This window comes from Danio aesculapii, chromosome 19 (assembly GCF_903798145.1).
Source record: "Danio aesculapii chromosome 19, fDanAes4.1, whole genome shotgun sequence".
NCBI lineage: Eukaryota > Metazoa > Chordata > Actinopteri > Cypriniformes > Danionidae > Danio > Danio aesculapii.
The window spans coordinates 22,115,708-22,133,944 of record NC_079453.1 but is presented as its reverse complement, the minus strand read 5'-3'; the positions used below and the strand labels follow the sequence as shown (position 1 = coordinate 22,133,944).

At 34.4% G+C, this 18,237-nt stretch overlaps 1 protein-coding gene across 1 annotated transcript in view; it reads left to right on the top strand.

Annotated features, from left to right (window-relative positions):
• The window catches only part of eif3eb (eukaryotic translation initiation factor 3, subunit E, b), a 29,407-nt gene extending 11,721 nt beyond the window's left edge, over positions 1 to 17,686 (top strand). Inside the window, exons 8-13 of the mRNA XM_056480194.1 lie at positions 149 to 275; positions 4,618 to 4,719; positions 8,621 to 8,730; positions 11,669 to 11,771; positions 15,885 to 16,019; positions 17,385 to 17,686. Coding sequence (XP_056336169.1) covers positions 149 to 275; positions 4,618 to 4,719; positions 8,621 to 8,730; positions 11,669 to 11,771; positions 15,885 to 16,019; positions 17,385 to 17,423 — 616 coding nt within the window. The 3' untranslated portion in view covers positions 17,424 to 17,686. The remainder of the gene's footprint in view (positions 1 to 148; positions 276 to 4,617; positions 4,720 to 8,620; positions 8,731 to 11,668; positions 11,772 to 15,884; positions 16,020 to 17,384) is intronic.
• The last annotated feature ends 551 nt before the right edge of the window (positions 17,687 to 18,237 follow it).

The following is an 18,237-nucleotide window of genomic DNA, read 5'->3' as shown; positions in this document are numbered from 1 at the left end:
CTCTTTCTTAAAAAAATTAAACGAAATGACTGATGAACTGAAAATATATATCTATTTTTTACTGGAATGTTAGTTATTAAGCCAGTTATAATTTTATTCAAGTACATCATTTATGTGTTACTGATTAATTTTATGTATTTTCCACCAGGTACCTTAATGCAATTCAGACCATGTGCCCCCACATACTCCGCTACCTGACCACAGCTGTCATCACCAACAAGGATGTGAGAAAACGGCGACAGGTTCTCAAAGACCTGGTCAAAGTCATCCAACAGGTCAGCATGGTCACTTCAGTGGGTCTTATTTTGTGTTCAAGTTTTCCTATTATGCTTTTTTTAAACATTATCTTTCATGCAGTGTGTAATGCAGCTGTTTAAGAATGGTCTTCTAAACAAAACAAAAAATGTGTTACAGAAATGTTTAAAGCAAGTCATCAGGCATTCAACTATTACAACCCATAAGTCTATGTAGATCTGTGTGGTGAGGCTGGGCAATACGGCAGGTACGGAAAGTATTCAGACCCCTTTAAATTTACTCTTTAATTACTCTGTTATATTGCAGCCATTTGCTAAAATATATATATTTTTGCCTCTTTAATGTACACACAGCACCCCATATTGACAGAAAAACACAGAATTGTTGACATTTTTGCTGATTATTAAAAAAAAAAACTGAAATATCACATGGTTCTAAGTATTCAAACCCTTTGCTCAGTATTTAGTTGAAGCACCCTTTTGATCTAATACAGCCATGAGTCTTTTTGGCAAAGATGCAACAAGTTTTTCACACCTGTATTTGGGGATTCTCTGCCATTCCACCTTGCAGATCCTCTCCAGTTCTGTCAGGTTGCATGGGAAACATTGTTGGACAGACTTTTTTAGGTCTCTCTACAGATACTCAATTGGGTTTAAGTCAGGGCTAGGGCTGGGCCATTCAAGAATAGTCACAGAGTTGTTGCGAACCCACTCCATTTCTTAGGGTCGTTGTCTTGTTAGAAGGTAAACCTTTGGCCCAGACTGAGGTCCTGAGCACTCTGGAGAAGGTTTTTGTCCAGGATATCACCTTCTCAAGGATGATCAAAATATATGAGTATCACAGCAAAGGGTCTAAATACTTGGGACCATGTGATATTTCAGTTTTTCTTTTTTAATAAATCTGCGAAAATGTCAACAATTCTGTGTTATTCAGTCACTATGGGGTGATGTGTGTACAATAATGAGGAAAAAAAGAACTTAAATGATTTTAGCAAATGGCTGCAATATAACAAAGAGGGAAGCATTTAAGGGGGTCTGAATACTTTCTGTACCCACTGAATATAAAGATGTCAGTCAACAGGTATTTTTCTATATAGTTTGTCTGTAAAAATATCTGTATATATACACTGAAGCAGCTAAGAAGTATGGATGCATGCACAGATGGAGCAGGATGCGTTTGAGTCATTTAAAAAAAAAAGCATGAGAAAGACTGACTGGCTCATTTCTGTGGCACATAGCCAAAGTATTGGACAGAAGGAGAGACCTAAAGTATCTCCTTCTGGTGAGTGCTGAATTCGTTTAAGTTTTTTTGATTATTTTCCAAGTTTACATGTACACTTTTTTGTCATGCTGATTGAAATCATTCTGATTAAAAGATTTGGTCAAGTGTTTACAATAGACGTTATGTATTGTGATGTACGATGTGGCTACTTTCATTTGGAATGTGTCACTAGTCGATTCTGGATCATATTATGTATTATTTTGTACAGTTTAATTTTTTGTTGTTGTGATCATCAGTTGCAGTGCAAAAAAAGGCGTAGTTTCTGGCTTTTTATATAGAGTTTAGTGTGTGTATTTGTGTGTGATTGTGTGAGAGAGACGTCTGTCTGAGAAAATCAAAATAACCCCTTCAGCTCTCAGAACTTAGTAAACGAGGTAAGTGTATTTATGCACACACACTATAATCTGCTGTTTTACTCCATAGAGCTCCATATAAAAGCAAGATTTTTCTATCTAGGCCTATCTAAAGGGTTAAAGGTACCAGCTGATGATCAACAGTAAAAATTACAAATTTGACCTCTTCCCAACAGGGAAAACCACCAGCAATCAAGAATGCATGATTATATGGTGCTAGGGTTGGGCGATGTCGACCAATTTGGCATCGTACAATGTCTAATGTGAAACATCGCGATAGACAGTGGCATCGTCATATGCATCGGTGAATAAATTATTTATGAATAATTAGTTAATTCATAACGAATTAATAATTTGTAGCCTACCGTTTCAACAACCTGACCCCCATGGTCTTTGTTTTACCCATAACCAAATCATAAATAAATAAAGATAAGTTACCTATCAGTAATTTTTTCCACGGGACTATGGCATGAATAGGCAGAGTAATCTGTGTCGTTATAATAGCAACGACAAACTTGGTTGGTAAAAAAGGTTTTCGCTAAAATTACTAAGCACAAGCATGAAAGTGAAAGATTGAAGCAGTGTACTGATGCTGGGACACGTTACCTGATAGATTCAAAAGACAGAAGAGTCATTAGATAGAGACAAGATTAATTAAATATCACCTTTAAAGGACACATAGTTTACCCCTTTTTTAAGATTTAATATTAATATTATGTTTCTTCTAAGTGTGCCGGTAAGGTTCAGTTCAAATCACAAGTCAGATTTTTTTCTATTATAAAGTGTTAAAAAGTGTCATTTTGGGGGCGTGTACACAGGTCGTTGTTTTAGGGGTGTGTTGCTTCACATGAAAATTAGTTTCGACAAGGGGCGGAGCCAAGAGCTCCCCCACAACATGAGTGAGAGGACCAGCATTCAGCCGTACATGCACAACTCGGATACAGACCAAGCAGAAACTACTGTTAAGGAATCAATACTTCTAATGTGCCAGAATGTGTCAGAGTGGTAGTTACAAAATCATTTGTGCCTTTGTATAGTTTTACAGCCGCTATGTAACGTGTCATCCGAATAGGGATGTAATAATTAAGCGGTTTCACTATTAACCGCGCTTTAATTCATCACGGTTAATTAATCATAAAGGCTTCTCAACACCAAACAGCTCCACCTAGTTAAGATGACTGGGAGCTTCTGTGACCGCGGGAAATGCAAACGGCTGAAGTTTAAGGAAGACGCAGTGAAAAGTACACATGTTTGCAAACCCACCTAAAGTTACAAACAATAGCGATGAGAGCGATCATGTGGTGAATGTTGATCTGCCAGCTGAGATCAATCTAGTGTTTTCAGAGAGACTCAGTGGATTAGCTGTTTTTAATGGCCCGAATCTCGATACGTTGCATTTACTGCATGTTCAGCGCAAATGGCCGCTAAATGTAAAACCTCTGTTGCTCATTCGCAGGAAGACTATGAAGGCTCTTGTGTTGAACCCAATGAGCCTTACATCTAAAAATAGAGCAAGGGTGTATTTTTGGTGACATCGCTTTGACTCACATGCTGAAAATGGCCGACGTGAAACAACAAACTGAGGATGTGGTAATGTATGGCTGTCAATCAATATTGGTGGGCGGGGGGACCGCACTCCTACGTCAAGTTGCGGGCAGTCTCAAAACCGCTCCAATTGGTTCACCATTTTTATGTTGTTATACATATAAAAAAAGGACTGGGTGTGTTTATATCACCTCAGTATGACGGTCTATACACTATACCTACACACATGTCTGTCCAAACAGCTTGAAAAGTAGATTTTTTACCATAGGTGCCCTTTCACAACTATAGTGAGACGCGATCCAGTGGTACATCCTTGATAAACTGTTCGACGTGCACTGCTCAAAGCATCCACTGAGCTGGAGCTTAGACGAGCGCATGACAGTGTGTGTGTGTGGTCACGTGATTTGCGTTTTCCTCAAGTGGTACTCGTATAGTGCGGACGAAGGGCTGTTCAGAAATGCTAGATGAAACGTCAGTGTGGATGTGAATCGTTTTCGTTCTAAAATGCCATTTTAAAACTAAGTAGTATTAGTGTAAACGGGGCCTAAGTGCGTATTTTTCACGAGCAGGTTTTTGAAATGGGGCGGGGTGGAGGATCATGATGCCGGCTCAGCATCGTGACGTCTATCGGCCATCGGTCTATCGACGTCTATCGACCCAACCCTATATGGTGCCATGTCTGCAGTCAAAAAAATGTCATTATAATGGAAGTCAGTGGGGCAAAAACAGCCACTAACATAACAAAAGGGGAGTCAATTTGATCAATACACACACAAGGGTTAAGATAAATCTAGATAAACCAACTAGCTGACCATTTCTTCATCAAATTATCACTCCATCATTTTATCATACCTTCAATATATGCTGTACAAATATATTTATGAGAACCATCTGAGCCGAGCTTATTTCAGTAATGGTTGTAGTGAACATTCCCATCTTTGTGGATCAGATGAATGAGCTCGCAGTTTCAACAGTTCAACGAGCGTGCTGCATTCCATTACGCTAATACAAGATGCGCTTCCCTTTAAGCATGCATTCAGAGCTGGCGAATTAGCGTCTCTTTGTAAATGTAGTTGTCATGGCGTTTTTGTGGCGACATCACGTTTTATACCCAGCGGCTGTGGCACCCGCTGTCAAATTAGCAGGAGATTAACATTACACTCTGCTTTTGCTCTCTCAACAGGAGTCATACACATACAAGGATCCCATCACGGAGTTTGTGGAGTGTCTCTACGTTAACTTTGATTTCGACAGCGCTCAGAGAAAACTACGGGAATGTGAGTCGGTAAGAATCACCACCTGAGCACTTTCAGCGTTATGGATGTGACATTTGCAGTAAAAACTAAAGACCTAAATACATAGAGAAAGTATATGCTAACACTATATTGAAACATCTGTTCATATTTTCCTAAACAACTAACCACAGGGTTATGGGATCATAAAAATATCAATCTGTAAACCTTTTTTTTATATTTTAAATGAGGAAAATAAACATGCATATGGATGTGACCAAAAAATTATGCAAGTTTATAGTCTAAAACATAATTAAACTGCACATCCCAAAAGAAACAATGCTAATCACAAGGATAAGAGTTGTCTCTCCATAGAACAAAAATAATTTATTTTATTTTGTTTAACCCTTGTGCACTGTTCAAATGTACTACCCTTTTGTTATGTTAAGGATGAAATCATCCACTGAATTAAACTGCTGTAAGATAAATATTTTTTTTAATTGTTTTTTGCATAAATCTGTTAATAAACCTCAGTCCTGATCAAAACTACTAAATTGTTTAGAAAATTGACAGGATTTTAACTCTTTAATTGCCAAGTTCATAAATGATGTCACTGATTTGGTGAAAAAACAACACACAATGACGTATTTTCAATATAAAAAAGTAATTGTGGACTAAATTTTAAAAATCTTTTATCATACTCTTGGACATGTGAATGATTAGTAACAACATTAGCTTTGATGCATTGTTAGATTAAATTTTTTTTCTCTTTAATTTACTGTTGGTGGCTGTTTTTGCCCCATTGACTTCCATTATAACCACATTTGATGGTGCATAAATACAGTCTTTGTTTTTGTTTACTCCATGTAGTTCTGAGAGCTGAGATGCATATTTTGATTTTCTCAGACACATCAAGGTAAGTGCGCAAAGGTCACTCTCACACACTTACAGACACACACACACTTTAATTTGCTGTTGTACTCCATATAACATCGAAAAACTAAGCTTTTTTTTTGCACAGGCCTATCTAAAGGTTTAATGGTGGCAGCTGATGATCAACAGTAAAATTACTAATTTAACGTCTTCCCAACAAAGGAAGCTATAAACAATCAAAAATACATGATTAAATGGTGTCATGGTTTTGTAATCAACAACTGTGGTTATAATGGAAGTGATGAGGCAAAAATAGCAACTAACAGTAAATTAGTTAAAAAAAAAAAGAAAATTAATAAAAAACAATGCATCAAAAGCAATGTTGTTTCACATGTCCAAGAATTTGATAAAAAGGTAAAAAAAATCCAGTCCACAATTACTATTATATTGCAAATACATCATTTTGTGTTTTTTCTTTTCACCAAATCAGTGATATCTTTTATGAGTTTGGCAATTAATGAGTTAAAATCCTGTAATTTTCTAAGCAATTTAGTAGTTTTTATCAGGACTGATCAGATTTATGCAAAAAAAATATTAAAAAATATTTGTCTGATGCATTTTTACAGCAGTTTAATTTGGTGGATGTTTTCTTCCCGAACATAACAAAAGGGAAATAAACTTACCCAGAGTGTATCTATTTTTTTTTTATTCAAAGCATTTTCTCAAAATATGTGTCAAAATAATAATAAGATTTGTCACCAAAGATCATTCTGCTAACTGAAACACAGAAAAGGTTATGGCAAAATTAAGACTCAAAATCACCCCAGAGTGGATGAAAACATCCCCAACAGTACATAAGGGTTAACATTTTTGTATTTATGAGGAAAAAGCTATGCTATGGATGTGACATCTCTTCGTTATGACCGATGTGGAATTGGCGCTTGTGTGACTTTGGTAAATCAAATGTAATTGTTTGAAAACCTTGACAGAGACATTTTTGAGTATTTCTTAATTAAAAAAAAAACTAGAAAGGGTTTCTCTGTTTTAGTGAAAATGTTTTTTTTTTTTTTTTTCATGGCAAAGTTGACATTTGCATGGAATTGCTCAGCTACAAACACTGTCATTGATTTGATTCCCATAATACACTGGATCTTTCCTGTTTGAAGCAGTCGTGGATGTACGTGGAGTGGAATTCTTATCCTTTTGCTTGGAGCCATAGGTCTATTCATTCACTGCAAATCCCTGTCTACTGTAATTTACCGCGGTTTCCCTCTGGGCTTTTCAGAGCATTTCTGCTGTCAGTTTTCAGACCTACAGCAATGAGGCAGCTCCTCTCCTTTCTGAGATGTGGCCTAGTTGGGCTAGAGGGAGCGTTCAGCATTCAGACCTGTGAAAACATAATCTACTCTGTCTTTTACACCACCGGCTCAGTTTGACGCTTGAGGGATTTGTCTATATAAAAATTGATTCAAATATTTTTTTGAATTCTTACCAAGGCTACCTAACCAAAAGAATGAATTTGCTCTAAACAACGCAAAAACAATCAATTTTTACAGGTTAGGGAAATATATGTGTTCTAATAGTATTTTTAGCAACGTGGCACAAATATACAGTTGAAATCAGAATTATTAAACCCCATTTAAATTTTTTTTTTTTTTTTTTTATTTCCCAAATTATGTGTAACAGAGAAAGGAAATTTTTACAGTATGTCTGATATTATTTTTTCTTTTGGAGAAAGTCTTGTTTGTTTTATTTCGGCTTGAATGAAAGCAGTTTTTAAATTTTTTAAAAACTATTTTAAGGTCAAAATTAAAACAATGATTAAACAATAACTTACCTAATTACCCTAACCTGCCTAGTTAACCTAATTAACCTAATTAAGCCTTTAAATGTCACTTTAAACTATATAGAAGTGTCTTATAAAATATCTAGTCAAATATTATTTGCTGTCATCATGGCAAAGAAACGTGTTGAAAAAGTCTTCTCTCCGTTAAACAGAAATTGGGGGAAAAACAGGGGGCTAATAATTCATGGGGTGTAATAATTCTGACTTCAACTGTATATCTGTCAACATCTCAAAAAATGTGTAAGGGTTTCGTGACTAATAATTGAGATGCTATTACTTTTATTTTTGAGTTTAATTTTAGTGAAAATTTGAATTTGATTTGTTTAGTCTAGCTTGCTAGCATTTTCTTTCTATCTATTGACTGTCTATAAAGTTAGCTATATTTTGTATAAAATAATATTTTAGTATTATAATTATTATTTAATATAGTTATTTAATAATATTTTGGTTTTAGCTATTTTAGGTTTAGGGCACCCCTAAATTGAAATGGTTATTTATTTACCCTCATTCTATCCCAAAACCTTAAGTAATTAGCTTTTCTTTTCTAATACTGAATGTTTTTTAAATACCCCAAAGTGCCTGTAAAGTAATCTAAATTATATATTTTTTTAATTATTTTAATTATTTTTAAATATATATATATATTTTTTTGCCATCAGAAGATTATTATCATTTTTAATATATTAAAATATAAAATGTAATGATAGTTTACAAATGTACTGCATTAACTTAAATACATATATATATAATGTCATTTTTAAAATAAGACTTTTAAAAACAGAAAAAATATATGAAAGAAAATGAATCAATAGATGCTTTTTAATGACACCAAACTTTTGAATGGTAGTGTACATACTTATTATATAAAACTGTATATATACAATGAGTGCCTATAGAAAATCTGTAAAAATCTGTATGTCATACAGCCTGAAATCAGATCACATTCCAGATATCTTTTCCAGCCTTTGAAATGTTCTCCTAACCTGTGCCTTTAAACAACTTCATCCCGAAGCTCTTTTGAAAGCAGGGTGCAATGTGAGTAAACGTATAGATTATCACAGGGTATAGTGATTTTCTATAGGCACTGTACTTTTGAACGGGCAATAGTTTATTATTTTATATTATATATTTTTTTATATTATTATTTTATTATATTATATACTGTGCTTTTCAGTTGATCATCGCCAATACTTGCACAGATTCCAAAAGATAATGTTAATGGCTTGTCTTTGAAGGTGCTGGTAAATGACTTCTTCCTGGTTGCCTGCTTGGAGGACTTTATTGAAAACGCTCGGTTGTTCATCTTTGAGACGTTCTGCCGGATCCATCAGTGCATCAGCATCAGGTAGCGGCGCCTGATAGACTAGTGTGTGCTAATCCTCTTATGCTGTAAAAAGAGCGTAGCATGCTGTGAGGATTGACTACGCTGCCAGGATCAGTGGACCACAGCCAAATCTGACAAAAACCGAGAAATCTCACAATGGTTTACATTCTGATAAATCCGCTGGATGGAGAGTGAGGTGGAGATAGATGATAGTAGAGCTGTGTGATTACAGAGCAGCGTATTTTTATGTAATTAAGAGAATATTACTTTGTATTTTTGTTTTCATTTTAGTGGAAATATGAATTAGTTTACAGTAGTTTAGTCTGGATTTTTTTTTTGTTTTTCTATAAAGTTAAGTCTATATTTTGAATGTTATTATAATGTTACTGTCGTTTTTAGAATAGTATAGTATTATAATTTGCATTATAGTTTAAGAATAGTTTAATTTAAGTCATTTTAGGTATTTATTATATCCCAAAAATGTTATTGATATTTATTCACTCTCATATTATTCCAAACCCATAAGTAATTTGCTTTTCTGCAGTGAAAATAATTTTAATGAAATGTGAGTGAATTCTGTCATTCTATTGAACACCCAGATGCCTATAAAATGTTTTAATAATCTATATGAACTGAGCGGTTTAGGCCCAATCCCAATTTTATTTTTGTGCCCATTCCTGTACTCTTTCCCTTTAGCCCTTGAAACAGAGTGAGAAGGGGAAGGGCTTTAAATTTTACCCCTAAGAAATGGGACACCACTACAACATCCGCACATGTCATCATATGTCATTGTGAGCTCTTACTTCACATGAGATTGATGATGGTGACTGCTGTAGTTATTCCAGTTGCATTATTTTTGTGGTATTTATCTTCAGGAAATCACAGAAGGCAACAATATCATGTTATCATGACGATATAATGTGGCTATAAGCTCGTAATTATACTGTGTATTTACACCGGGGCCATATTCATCTACGTCAACACATGAAAACAACATTAACATTATACCAGAGACTGCTTAAAAGCTCATTCCCAGCTATTAAACTTTTATGACAGGGTATTGGAGTGTCATCGAGTGACAGATGTGATAGTATGTTGTGGGACTACTATACAGGAGTTATTAATAGGGATTATAGATAGACACATTTTTTAAAGGCATGACGGTAAAACACGAACGCGGTTATGAATGTATTAAATAATGGTGGGCCGTTAACGTTGTTAACACGAGACTCTTATTGGGCGATTAAAAAAACATCGCCGTTAATCTATACTCAAAGTTGGGTTGGGAGCTGGGTCTATTCTATGCAAACTATGATGACTTTCACCCTGATATTTTAGCACGGATGTACCTGACCGCTGAGCCGTCTGACAAAAAAGTGCCCTTCTGAATTAAATCAGCAGGATGCCCTTCTGGATCTTTCACTTACTTCGAAGACACTACTGACTACACTTACATGGACCTCTGTAATCTAGTTATTTGCCTTAATAGACAATAATATAATTAAGGCGTTTACGTGAAGTTGGGTGCAGTCTGGCAGTGCAAAAAACTGCAGTCTGGCAGTTTCACATTCACTCATGAACATTTCATTCATGCCCCCATGACAAACTGGGGTATTAGACGCAAAAAAGGAGTAAGGACTGGTGAGAGTGTTATGGAATTTAATAATGCACGCCAATTGGAAAGAAAAAAACTACCGCATTTCACAATGTGTGTGTGTGTGTGTGTGTGTGTGTGTGCGTGCAGTCCTTTACTGACAGCCACGTGTGTGGATCTTGTTGGAAAATATGGCAAAAAGTTCTACATGACGGTAATAGTTTGATTGCGGTGTTTACTTCAATAATGCCACTAATATAAGCATACTCCACATGTCCTAATTCCATTTCTGTTTAGTTCAGTTATGACTTTAGTTGGATTAAGGTAATCAAAAATCGCTGTTTGGAGCTTATGTAGGCCTACAGTTCAATATTCATGTTTAACTGAATAAACAGTTAGTAAACACAAGTACATCTTATTGAACATCATTTATTTTCATCACCAAGTATCATAGTAGAAGAGTTTCTCAAGCAGTTTGTGATGCATTTTGGAAACAGGAGATAAGGCCTTTGGACTAATGTAAAACCCGTTCTCAAAGACTTACTTTTAGTCATTATTTGGGTAGCACACATATTCTGAATGCCTTCGGCAGAATTCAAATGAGCCATTTTAATCTAGATTAATCTAGATTAATTTCAAGATTACAGTGAGATTAATCTATATTGAAATCTAAATTAATCTATGCCCACCTATAGAATTAAAACATATGCTTGTTCATTGTAAAAATTCATAATAATGACAAAAAAATACCAATTTGTGCATTTTCTGACTTCTGTGTGCAGCCATGATGCCGCTGTAGCTGGTGTATTCTAGGAAATTTTCGTACCCCTTGGTATCGAGTTTGGACTCTGTTTCAAGGGCTATCTAGACCTTCCCCTTAGCCCTATGCCTTTAAGCTAAAGAGAATTGGGCCACCCCTATCCCTTCACGGGGCACACAACAACAAAATTAATAAGAATAATCAAAATTTAGGAGAAAAAGAAGTTATGCAAAAGAAAATAAAAGTATATATAAAATATTCCAAGACTTTCAATATGGGGGTCGGATATGTCTTAAATTTAAATATGTCTCAAATTTGTGAATATATAATAAAAAAATATGATGCGAGTGTATGAACATCACTATTTAAGGCCTGACTTTATTTTTTTTAGTCCAGAAACCCTGCTGTCTTCACACGTAGTAATAGAAATGGTGGTGCATCCTAATTCATGCCATTAGTTTGTGTTTATCACTCCAATGGATTTTCTGCTGCGAGAGTTTGAGCGCTTGTTTGAACACAAAGAGCTTCATCTCGTTGTTGACCTTAGGCGATGTCTGTATTTCTCCTTCTCTCTCTCATCCATCGTTCTTCCTGTCTCCGGGCAGCATGTTGGCAGATAAGCTGAATATGACCCCTGAGGAGGCAGAGAGATGGATCGTAAACTTAATCCGCAATGCCAGACTGGATGCCAAAATCGACTCCAAACTGGTGAGTGAGCTCTGGGGTGCACAACACATGTTCAAACACAAAGCCCTTTAGCTTGAGATGCGCTGGACTCTCTCTGACAGTTAAAGAACATTCAAACAGTTTTCTTTTACCAAGGAAAAATAAGCCTAGAGTAAATTTGTTACAGAAATAAGGGCTGCACGATATTGAAATAATCGGACATTGCAATATATTTTTTCTGCGATATATATTGTAATATACTGTATCTGTTCTCTATTTGAAAAGTTTATAGTCACACTTTATTTCAAGGTTCAATTCTCACTATTAGCAAACCATTAAATATGACTTTTGCTTCATCAAACTCCGAAATTTGCTTCTTATTAATATTATTAATATATGATATTAAGGTAGTTTAGGTATTGGGATAGGAATGTAGAATAAGATCATGTAGAATATGTAGATTATAAGTTCTAATAAGCAGCCAATATCTCAATAACATGCATGCTAATAAGCAACTTGTTAATAGTAAGATTGGATCCCTAAAGTGTTATCAAATGTATTAATTTTGATTGATTGGGATGATTCTGTAGGGGAGAGAATCATACATAAAATATAATAAACAGACTACAAGCATAGATAAATGCAATAATGCAAAGATAAAAGTCAGATAAACAGTGCATGCTTTATGGTTTCATATATTTAAATGTAAAAAATGCACTGCAAATACAACTCAACATTGCATATCTTGCAATGTGACTTGTGGATGCACACATTGCGATATTGATGCTAAAACGATATATTGTGCAGCCCTAATAGAAATGTCATTTGGGTGTCTTTTTTTTTAAATGAAAATGGTGCCAAATCCAAGTGTCTAAATTCGTCCTAAACCGATATATATATTTTTTGATGTTTGATGACGATAAAGAATGGCATCATTGTTATTATTTCTTTAATTATTATTTTAATGATTAATATAAGTTAAAAAAATTAAGTTATTAAGTTATAATTATATTTTTTTAATTTTGAACAGCATAATAAATAATTAAAATATTTATAAATATAATGATTGATGACAATAAGGATTGGCAATCTTATTATTATTATTATTATTATTATTATATAGTTATTATTAATTTTTAAATCATTATTATTATTTATTATTGAACAGCATAATAAATTATTAAAATATAAATATAATGTTTGATGACAATAAGGAATGGCAATATTATTATTATTATTAAGTTATAATTATATTTTTTTAATTTTGAACAGCATAGTAAATTATTAATATATATAAATATGATGTTTGATGTCAATAAGGAATGGCAATATTATTATTATTATTATATAGCTATTATTATTATTATTATTATTATTATTATTAATTATTATTATTCATTCATTCATTCATTCATTCATGCATTTATTCATTTTCTTTTTGGCTTAGTCCCTTTATTAATCTGGGGTTGCCACAGCGGAATGAACTGCCAACTTATCCAGCATATGTTTTACACAGCTGATGCCTTTCCAGCTGCAACCCATCACTGGGAAACACCCATACACTCCCATACACACACATACACTACAGACAACTTAGTTTACCCAATTCACCTATAGTACATGTCTTTGGACTGTGGAGGAAACCGGAGCATCTGGAGGAAACCCACGCAAACACAGGGTGAACATGCAAACTCCACATAGATATGCCAACTGACCCAGCCGAGGTGCGAACCAGCAACCTTCTTGCCGTGAGGCGACAGCGCTACCCACTGAGCCACCGTGCTGCCTATTATTATTATTATTATTATTATTATTAGCATTACTATTATTTAATGTTGAACAGCAAAATAAATGTATAATATATATATATATATATATATATATATATATATATATATATATATATATATATATATATATATATATATATATATATGTGTGTGTGTGTGTGTGTGTATGTACTGTATATTTTTATTATATAAAAATTGTTTATTTTTGTCTTTAATTTCTGTTTAACGGAGAAAATATTTTTTTCAATGCATTTCTAAACATAATAGTGTTAACAACTCATCCCTAATAACTGATTTATTTTATCTTTGCCATGATGACAGTAGATAATATTTGACTAGATATTTTTCAAGACACTACTATACAGCTTAAAGTGACATTTAAAGTCTAAACTAGGTTAATTAGGGTAACTAGGCAGGTTAGGGTAATTAGGCAAGTTATTGTATAATGATGGTTTGTTCTTTAGACTATCGAAAAAATATATAGACTAAAGAGGCTAATAATTTTGACCTTAAAATGGTTTTTAAAAAATTAAAAACTGCTTTTATTCTAGCCAAAATAAAACAAATAAGACTTTCTCCAGCAGAAAACAATTTGATCAGAGATACTGAAAAAAATCTAAGGGGGGTTAATAATTCTGACTTCAACTGTGTGTGTGTGTGTATATATATATATATATATATATATGTTTGAATAAGAAATGGCAATATTATTAGCCAAAAAGAAAATGAATGAATGAATGAACAGCATAATAAATGAATAAATATAAATAAATAAAATTTTTGATGACAATAAGGATTGGAAATATTATTATTTTTTTATTTTGAACAGCATAATAAACAGTTATATAAATATAATATTTGATGATAATAAAAAAATGCATTATTATTATTAATTTTTATAATAATTGAACAGCATAATAAAAGGTTAAAGGATACATAAATATTAAAGTATAACTGAACATACATAAAAAACAAATTAAACAAATTTCTCAATAAAACTTAAGCCACCTAAATCCAAAAACAGTATTTTGTTGTTCTATTGTACTAAATATGTTACAGTACTCTTAACATAACATAATGTAACATACACAATGTTTTTAATCTGCCATGGAAGTTTATGAGTAATTCTCTTCTGCAATAATGTGCCATCTCTTCACTTAGTAGATGATTTTGATTATTTCTATTACATATGCATTTGTCAACTTGTCACTTCTGTGGTTCTTGCCATCTTTAGTAGTGCTGTTGTTGTTCCTTCTCCCCATTATTTTCTGACTGTGAAACAAACAGCAGCCTGGTTCAGTGCTGACACCTTGTGTACAAACACAAATTAGTGCCAAAAAGATTCAAAGCACATTTGTAAGCTGCTCTTACATTTATAAAATAGCAGTTATATTACCTAATCATGGGACACACCAAGGCCACGGCAAAGAACGGTTATGAAAACCGACTGTGTTGTTGTATTTGTTGGCTGTGTCTTGTTCCATCTGGACTAAAAAACTACACGTAAACACACCATCTGAAAGGAGAAAATGTTTGGATGTTTTTCACCATACTAGCATGACATTCTCACAGATGGCTTGACGCTGCCCAGCGGCCAACCCTCGCCTTGGTGTTTAAGGCCTCGTTACACTTCAAACTAAGTTTTTTTTTTTTGTTTGAGGAGGAAGAAGAAGTTTTAAAAAGGCTAATTGAAGGTATACTGTTTTTGTACGCTGCTGTAATATTTATAAGTGCATTGCTCGCAAGTACCACTAAAAACAATGATGGCGGTTGGGAGAGAAGAACAGTTTCAACAGTTTAAACATCTGGCAAACAGTCTTCTCCACTTTATATTGTTTTATATTTGCACCAGACAGACAGTGAATTGAACCGCCTGTGTGCGCAGACTCTTAGAACAGATGTAGGGCGACGGGTTTGGCTACTCATCTGGTGTGTGCCCCCTCTCTGTGTCTTTAAAATCTCTTTTTGAACGATCATGCAGGTGCAGATAATTTTGCACCATGTCTGCTTTACTCTTCCCCAGTGTATTTATGTGGTTAGTGTTGATTTTTTTGGATGTTGTTCTCCTGTCTGACTCCAATGGAATGAGAAATGAATTGGGGTGAAGAAATAGCACATTAAAGAAGGCGGAGTTCCAGGACACACCCACTGACTGCTTAATCCCCAAGGGCCAATGGTAGCTCAAAGGTGTTTAGGATCCAAAACAAACTCCTTTAAATGTTTGCTTAAAAGTACTTGTTTTCAGTTGGAGTTTGTTCAGAATTACGTGGGTTCAGTTTGTTCTTAGATTTAATTTGAAGTATACTGGGGCCTAGTTTGAAGTATACTGCTCAATGCTCCTTTCTCACAAATGTTTTGTTGTCAGGGTCACGTGGTGATGGGAAACAATGCAGTATCGCCATATCAGCAGGTGATCGAGAAGACCAAGAGCCTGTCATTCCGCAGTCAGATGTTGGCCATGAACATTGAGAAAAAGATCAGCCACAGCAACAGAAATGAGGTACCAGACTCTAGCAAACATAACACACTGTGTACAGTATGGACATAAATAATGAGGGTTTTTGTATTATGATTCACAATTTGAGTTTATAGGCTCTTGCAATTCCAACTTTTTTTAAAAAAGTGAAAAATTGAGATTAACACAGAATTCAGATTTTTTACTGTTGAATTCTGACAATTTAGAGAATTATGAGGTTATACCTAACAATAGGGGTTAACATTTTGTAATTCTGACTCTTTCTCATATGCAAGAAATGTAAGAGCTGATCATCATTGCAAGGGTTGTTTGTGTTTTCTCAATATAGCAAGGTATGTCTGACCTTTTTTGACAATATTTTAAAATATAATATTTTAATGACGATTATAATAATAATAGGGCGGCACGGTGGCTCAGTGTTTAGCACTGTCGCCTCACAGCAAGAAGGTCACTGGTTCGAGTCCCGGCTGGACCAGTTGGCATTTCTGTGTGGAGTTTGTATGTTCTCCCTGTGACTGCGTGGGTTTCCTCCGGGTGCTCCGGTTTCCCCCACAGTAGAAAAACATGTGGTATAGGTGAATTGAATGAACTAAATTGGCCATAGTTTATGTATGAGAATGAGTGTGTATGGATGTTTCCCAGTACAGGGTTGCAGCAGGAAGGGCATCTGCTGTGTAAAACATGGTAGATAGGCGGTTCATTTCGCTGTGGTGACCCCTGATGAATAAAGGGACCAGGGCCGAGCACAGGGGGGTGGCCCGGTGGTACCCCTCTTGCTCAGTCGTCTCTTCACTTTGGCTAATAATTTTGACCTTAAAATGGTTTTAAAAAAATTCAAAACTGCTTTTATTCTAGCCAAAATAAAAGCAGAAAAAAATATTATCATTGAAAATTTCCTTGCTGTATTAAACATCATTTGGGAAATATTTAAAAATCAAAGGGGGCTAATAATTCTGACTGTGTGTGTATATATATATATATATATATATATATATATATATATATATATATATATATATATATATATTTAATGTATTTTTATCTTGTGGTAGAAACTAGCTTCCATAGCATTTTTCCCCTTAACAGAACATTAGCCAGCATTTGCTTGCACAGCCTGTAAAATATCTTGCCCTCCCCAAATGAAAGGTCAGACTCAGCGTAACGTCTGAAAAATCGGATTTTATGTCTACACAGTAACTCACGTCATATATCCTCTGCTCAGCTGTATTTTACTTGATGTTCACTCTGAATACATTGCTTGGGTCAGAGCTTTTTGACCATTTAATATATTTATGCCAGTCAAATGTAATAGAAGTTGTGTTTTGAGCACACTTTTGCTGTATATGCTGCACCTTTTATGCCCCTAATGATTCTCTGTTTCCTTTTTAGACACCAAACTGGGCGGGTCAAGACACGGGATTCTATTAAGACTGGAATCAAGTGAAACAGTGGATCATCTGTTATTCTCCTCGAGCTCATCTTAGTATTTAACTAACTTTCTTTTATCTAGCCATGTTTTATAATAGGATAATTTTACAAAAGACTGTTGCAGACATTTTAGCACTGCAGAGCTGTGGAGTTCTGAGAGGTTGCCAGGCAAGATTTTATGAACTTTTTTCAGTTCGGTGTATTCTCGAATTCATTGTTTGAATATCATAACACCAGAATAAAAAATGAGAATGTGCTTCTGAGTGAATTTTCAAGGTCCTACAAAGTACTCATAGAATCGTTTATGGTTGAAATGTGTAATTTGCATGTCATTGTGACAAGCAAATATTGCTTAAAACAGGTACAGGTTAACTATTGAGGCAGTGTTTATCATGCGACACCGTTTAATGTCACAATGACATTTTAATGGGTAACTCGTCATATTCTTTACACAATATATCTGTGAAGGAGCATGTTTTGTAACATTCAGAAAAACTAAATGCTTAATTTTAATATTTGTTCTTTAAATTATTCACTATGTTAACAGGTTTCCTACTGTCCAGAAATATTAGAATGCGATTTATAAACAAAAATTATATATAGTTTCTGGAAACTTCCTAATACATGCAGCTGTTAAAATGTTTTGAATTCCCCAAAAAGATCCCAAATGATAATAGGACAATTAACAAGAGGCATGATTGTGGAAAAAATATATTTCTCAGCATTTATTTACCTTTGAACCCAAAGTGGCGTCTCTAAAATTATTCGTGCTCTTCTCAATAATCAATAGGAATGCCTTTATTGGCTATTACAG